The sequence below is a fragment of the Anneissia japonica genome, unplaced genomic scaffold (genome assembly GCF_011630105.1).
Source record: "Anneissia japonica isolate Jap-2015-1 unplaced genomic scaffold, ASM1163010v1 scaffold287800_len1627635_cov199, whole genome shotgun sequence".
NCBI classification, from domain to species: Eukaryota; Metazoa; Echinodermata; class Crinoidea; order Comatulida; family Comatulidae; genus Anneissia; species Anneissia japonica.
In genome coordinates, this window is record NW_022731299.1 from 490,326 (window position 1) to 497,381 (window position 7,056).

Here is a 7,056-nt window from a genome sequence, read left to right on the forward strand (position 1 = left end):
CTCCATTTACATTGTGACCATACCAAATGTTCTATTTATAACAATACATAGGCCTATATAAAATAAATTAAGATATACTGAATGATGTGAAAATGAAAATAAAGCAAATATATTATTGTATTCATAAGGCCGACAAAATCACTCATTGCATAGAAATTAACTAAAGAAATTATTAACTACAATGTAATTTGAGGAAAGAAACAATTATGTTGAGGTAAAGCAGACACATGTTTTGTATCTTCTTGTTTGTTTTATTTCCATTGCAGATATATATTTTGTTTAGGCATGTTTATAAAAAATACACAAATAAATGGAAATAGTAAAATATGGTTTAAGTAAAATTTATAGGCCTACAATGTTAATGGCTGTTTCAGGCCGTTCAATTAAGCCGGAAATTTCACTCACAAGGCCAATTGTTGCATGGAAACTAACTATAAAAATCGGAAAGAAACGCACACAAACAGGTTCAACGGTACTCTTTAGGGTGAAGCAGACATCCTTTGTATGCCGCCTTCAGGCATGTGTGGGCGCACTAGTGCAAAGAGTGAAGTAGGTCAGATGATAAAATTAGACTGGCTATTTGCAAACATGTCATGGCAGGGAATGTGTACGTGTGTGTTCACCTCTGTCGTCTATAGTTCCGATTTTTTTTTTATTATTCAACTTTGTTTAAGCTTTAATATTTCATTTACCGTAAATGGACAGGGCCCCTGCCGGCAGGAGTGGATCCAGAGATGTCCGACAGGGGAAAAAATGGGACCGAAAATGGGGCCGATCGAAATAACAACGCCCTAAGGGGAGGTCTTTGAAATATTTCTTTTCTAGACAGACGCTCGAATGTAACGTCTGAGGTGTTTTGGGCGATCATTTTTTACTCTTTTTTAACTGCCTAAAAAGGTGACGGGGCTGATGACGCCCCCGCGCTGTGCAGACTCGATCTCCCGTCCCTTCCCCCGCCCCCTTTTTGACATCTCTGGAACTGCCCCCGATGGATCCATATTTGCGATTTGGATTAGGATGATGTACTGTTGTCTTTTTAAATTCTAAAATGATGGTAATGATGAAGTATTGTTTGAAGAATTGCATATTAAAGTAATGCTGACTGTACAATGTAGATAGGCCTAGTTCTGAAAAGGTTGTTTTTTTTTGTTTTTTTTTTGAGAATGTCTCATTTTTTTTGTACAAAAGTACAGTATCTTGTGGAGAACAGATAAACAGACAAACAGACCGTGTGCGCAGTGGAGTACTGGGTAATATTTACATTGGACTATTTACATTGGACAAACGGCATAGAAGGTAGTTTGTGATTGGCTGAGGGCCTTGCAGCTAAGCCAAACTTCATTGTTAGTAGTCTTCTGATTGGCTATAGTTACATAGCAACTTTTGATATAAATTTTCATTTTTGGTTACAGTTTCCCCAAATTCACGATTGCCGACAATCAAATTATGTTACAATTTAATAGTATTGACATTTTTGTGCAAAAGCCAGGTAGCCCGGATTGGTGGGTCACAGAATTGAACGTTTTCGATCCTCAACCCACGGTCTATAAATGAAATTACTAGCCGCGAATACAAACATATGAAGTTCAGACATATTTGATTTTAACAATTAAAATAACGCAACAAAACACAAAAGCCTTTATTAAGGATCATTTAAAAATTGATAATATAATTGTACTGTCTTGTACACTTGACTTTTCACTAAAATATCTGAAACAATAACAATTGTAAAAAAAAAGGGAAAAAAAGAAAAAACAATTGTAAAAAAAAAAAAAAAAAAAAAAAGAGTCCCGGGTCGTTTCGGCCCAACGACACGACCGAATCGACCTCAGGGCCGAAACGACCCGGGACCCCCTCGAAATAGCATTCGCTCGACTTTACATCGTTCGAATTGACTGGTTCCCGGTAGGGCCTAGGCCTACCCTATTATAGGGGCCTAGGCCCTAGGCCTAGTTTGGGAAAACTATCTCGTGCTAAAAGAAAACAAACAAAAAACGATCACACTCACGATAACGATTGTGATGTATTGCCGCATTTATATATTGTAGCCGATGCTGAATGTAAAATAAATGATGAAACTAGAACAATAATGGACATCTTGATGATTGGAAGGGGTTAGGACAATGCCTAGCCACACATCAATTTCTACCGAATAACACCAAAGAGTATAAACAAAGATACTAGAAATACAAGATAGAAGTTCTCGACACAAAAAAAGTGTTCCACCGTGTTCCACAGAAATGCATGGTGGGAATACGAAAAATGGAACGCCCCCTACAGCTGGATCTACAAAAACTTGTGCCAAACTTTCGTTACCAAGTCGTCGCGTATTTTTATTATCAATTCTCAACAAAGATACTAGATATAAAAACAAACTGGAATAGACACCCAGATAGTGACATCGGTGAATACACAACCTCCTTGGTGGCGGTAGAAATCGTTGCTATTATCCAAATAATACACAAAACAATTAAAGCATAATCATGAATCAGTAAAGAATAAAACAACAATACAGCGCAGAATCGTATGGCCGGACGCACTCTTAGTGAAAAAGTTTTCCTCCATTCGTGGAAAAGGAAGGGCGCCTTTTGCGTCTGGATATACTTAGCAACAGAAGGGCGCCCTGTACGTTGGGCACGAAGTATAGGACACTTGCATGGTTAAAAAGAAGGGCGCCGCCTACGTTGGGCACGACTTCCGCCTCATTTTTACAACGCGAGAATTCTATCTTGTATTTCTAGTATCTTTGGTATAAAATAGAACAAGAGAGCAAAGTCCCGTTCGTAAAAACGTCACGCCTGTGTAGGACGCCCACTAACGGTTGTATGTTCTTTTTATTATTTATAGAAGTACGCCCGCTATAAACTCAGTAAGCAGAAAACAAAAGTACAGTATCTTGTGGAGAACAGATAAACAGACAAACCGACCGTGCGCGGGTATTTTGACTTGGTCTTAGGTTCTTGGGTATTCCGTTCAAATCCTTGGGTATTTTATACTAAGAAAATTTAATATTTTTGTCATAGAGGAAGAATTAAGAAGTAACAAAGTATAGCCTATTTTAGTCCATTGAAGTAAGCAAAACTCAACGAAGTGCACATAACATTGTTAATTGACTGTTAATTGCTATAAAAATCACATACTTCCTCCTCTCTCTGGCTACAGGAAATTCTGAAGGAGGGGGGGGGTTAAAAATGTTTGTAAATGAGCTCCCCCCCCCCCCCAAAAAAAAGGGGGTCCCAGAAATGTTGATTTCTAAATGACTGGAAATGTCACTTTGTTGACTTCTGAGGCTGTCTCTTATACACATCTAGATGTGTATAAGAGACAGTCTGCGTACCGTGCATAACGGCTCCCCCTTTCAAAATGCCGGCTACGAATAACTTTGAACCCGAAGAGGATGACAAACTATCAAATTGTTAGCTTCAAATAGGAAAAAGTAATTCGTACAACTTGCACAGCCCGTTGTTTGCAAAAAAGTGGATCCTTTTCAGCTGAAATTGACATCCGCTCGAAGCAAAATCCGCTCGACTTCCCTCGAATAGAGTCGTTTCAGCCGAGTCGATTCATTTCGGCTGCGGTGTATGGAGTTCATGTTTGTAGGACGTATATTTACTTACTTAAATCTACAGTACATAGGAAGAAGCAAAGTGACCAAATTCTTCAGTAATTAGCAATGCAGTAGCACAGAGAACTCTATTTGTTTTTGTTAGTGATTTTTTTTTTTTTTTTTTTTGAACTAAGCTCAGACTGAAATTCCTTGACATCAAACTTCTATTCTAGCAGGTGGACCCACTAAATGTTCAAATAAGGTGGAAAAATATTTGGTATTACATGTATATTTCAACCAATAAAATAGTCACATAAACGTCACACAATTATTTCATCAAAACACTATGGGATATCTCGTTATTTTCCCGGCGTACAGCGGTGAACATGTACCGGTATTTCTGATAGGGCTGGCAAAGTACGCAAATATCTTCTAAAGTATTCAGTTTCGAGTACATGTTCCTATTAAAGTTGAATAGGAAGTAGTACTTCTCCATCTTTTTCCACTATTTTTATGTTTGAAGGACGTATATTTCTCGAGTTATGAGGAATCGGCATTTTTCTGAGGTCAAAGGTCAAATCTGAAATGCTCTCAAATCTTAAAATTGTTGAATTGCCGATGTGAGTTTGTATACCAAGTTTCATGCTTCTATACCAATTTGAAGTATCAAGGGTCTAAGTAACCCCACTAAAAGGGGAAAATGACCCAAAAAATAGAATTTAAAATGCAGGAGTATCAGAAGCTAATGTGGGCCTAGACGTATCACACATAACCTCTGCTATACTGTCATCAGTCCTGTTGATCTGTATTTAAGAAATATGAGGCCTGTAGGCATACTGTAGAACAAAATTATGCTCATGAAAATGTTTGCATTTTCGGCCTAATAATAAAAAAAAAATGTATCTTCGTATTCCTATGCTCTTGGAAGAACAATAATAACAACATAGAAGACAATACTAAATAATGTTTGCCTCTTTGTATTATTCTATTACTAGTTGTGTACCCGTCCTTCGGATGGCGGTAATCAGAGCAAACTAAAGGCAAAAGACTGATTACAAAAAAGTATTTCATATCGTGAAAAAAGTATTTCATATCGTGGTGCTATCGAATGGAATAGATTAGGCACTGATGTACAGTACCACATATGTATTAATAATTGAAAGCAAAGTATAATAGTATGAACATTGTACAAATCACTAATTTAATGTTTACTTGCTTTGTTTTATACACATTTTACAATTCTTTTTCGTAATTTACAGTTTACTTTTTTGGAATGGATCTTCTTCATTTCGATAATTTATTTTTGCCATTTGTTAGGTATAGATTACTTTTATTTTACTAAATTGTTAACTTTCTATCTACATTATTTAATTTGTGTGTAACTTTTGCTTTCTGATTATGTACCGTACGGTGTAGGCCTAATCTATGTTAATTGTAAGTAAGGTACGGCTATCTCACGACGACAATGAAAAACAGCATTATATTTGTTGATTTGTGCTTCGTGAATAAATAAAGTTTTACTACTACATTGGTGCTCTAGTTGTCATCGTTGGTGTTATGGTGGAACTGAAATCAAAACTGAACGTCTGTGTTCGTAGCTGTCGTCGTCGTCATCATCATCATTCTCGTTAGCTGAATCAATGTCATTAAAGAATTGAGAGAAATCATCATCATCATTCTTATTAGCAGAATCAATTAATGGAAGCATTAAAACAATAAACAGAAATATTTGTACATTACAGATCAAGCCTGTGTTTATTCAATAATCATCGTTTTCAATTGGGTGGGCATAAAAGTATTTTTAATGTATTTGTTTCTTAAACATTTCAACATACAGCAGGGGGTGATCAAGAATTTTTCAAATGTGAAAATTCAGTGAAAATTTGGTTGAAATCGGCTCAGTAACAAAGGAGAACATCCCGGACACACAAACCCCAATTAGCCTTTTATAGATTATAGCCTTCATATAGATGCACCACTCCTATGTGTTCCATCGATGTAAAGGTGTAATTTCAAAAATAAATTATTATAAATAATGTTAGATGCAGTTCAGTAGGTATTAGACGTTATACGTACAGTAAACGGTGGCGCTATACAACTAATTGGTTTACGATGGTCATGATGCTAACACGTGGTATTTTGACACAATTTTACAACTGTGGTACAACTGTGTCATAATAAAGAGTATAAATAGAACAAGAGAGCAAAGTCCCGTTCGTAAAAAAGTCACGCCTGTGTAGGACGCCCACTAACGGTTGTATATTCTTTTTATTACCCAGTGCAGCGCTGCGCAGCGCGGTAGAAGTACGCCCGCTATAAACTCAGTAAGCAGAAAACAAAAGTACAGTATCTTGTGGAGAACAGATAAACAGACAAACCTACCGTGCGCGGTGGAGTACTGGGTAATAAACATAGAGATATAATAAGAATACTAGAGCGCTAACCGCAATGTATTCGATGTTTGAAAAACGCAGAACTGTTTGTGTGTACAATCCAAGATGGCTGCCATAGATTTAGCCAATCAAATCTCGCTAAGCACCATCGTTTGCAATTGCCCCCTCAATTTCCTCAGAAAGTTCAGTACAGCTAGTTACACGTATGTTTGAAACTCGAGCGTTGCGGGGTTTGGGTGTAATGTATACGATTTTAATTTTCATTCCTTGGTACTTTATTTTTGATTCTACACTTGGCCTCGTTTTGGCTACAATAGTTTAATAATTTGTTATTACTATTACTCATTATCATTAATGATATAATAGTCAGTCAGAGGGCTTATTAATATGTAGTAATATGTATACTAAGCCTGAAGGTGGCGCTTTACTACGACGGCCATCTTGGATAGTACACATACATAACTCTGCATTGCTGCGCCATCTTGTCAGCACTCTAGTTGTTTAATAGCTCTATGGTAATAAAACACATACAAGCGTTAGTTGGCGTCCTACACTAGCTGCGTAGAGCGTATCGTTTTTTTACGCTCTCAATGAGCGTTGTTGGCTCTCTTGTTCTATTTATACTCTTTGGTCATAATTACTACGCGTAGTACGTGTAGTATACCGGTACGTAGTACGCGTACTACGTGTAGTACGCGTAGTACGTGTAGTACGCGTACTACGCGTAGTAATTATGACACAGTTGAACCGCCATACGTTTACGTACGCAGTAACAGAGGGTTTAGTCGACGTAAATTCAATCATGGAGGAATAATTCAATTGAATTAATAAACGCCGTGGCTAGAGATACGGTACCGTATCGGAACTTCCAATTGCTAAAGGTACGGTACATGATATTACGTCATGATTAGGCAATAGAAATGACCGACACGATTTTGGCTTTTTTTGCCAAGTCGACGTCGCGATCATGAGAAAAAGCGTGTGATGCGAACAGTTACGATAAAATTTATGACATAAAACTTTAGGCCCATTTAAATAATGTATTTCGATTGGGGCTTATCACAATGTTTGGTTAAAATCCTTTCTGTTATCCTTGCGTATTTTATGGTCTACCAT

At 37.1% G+C, this 7,056-nt stretch overlaps 1 protein-coding gene across 1 annotated transcript in view; it reads right to left on the reverse strand.

Annotated features, from left to right (window-relative positions):
- The window catches only part of LOC117115300 (ribonuclease Oy-like), an 86,629-nt gene extending 84,398 nt beyond the window's left edge, over positions 1-2,231 (reverse strand). The window contains exon 1 of the mRNA XM_033259032.1: positions 2,009-2,231. Within this exon, the coding sequence (XP_033114923.1) occupies positions 2,009-2,097 (89 nt within the window). The 5' untranslated portion in view covers positions 2,098-2,231. The remainder of the gene's footprint in view (positions 1-2,008) is intronic.
- Between the last annotated feature and the right edge of the window lie 4,825 nt (positions 2,232-7,056).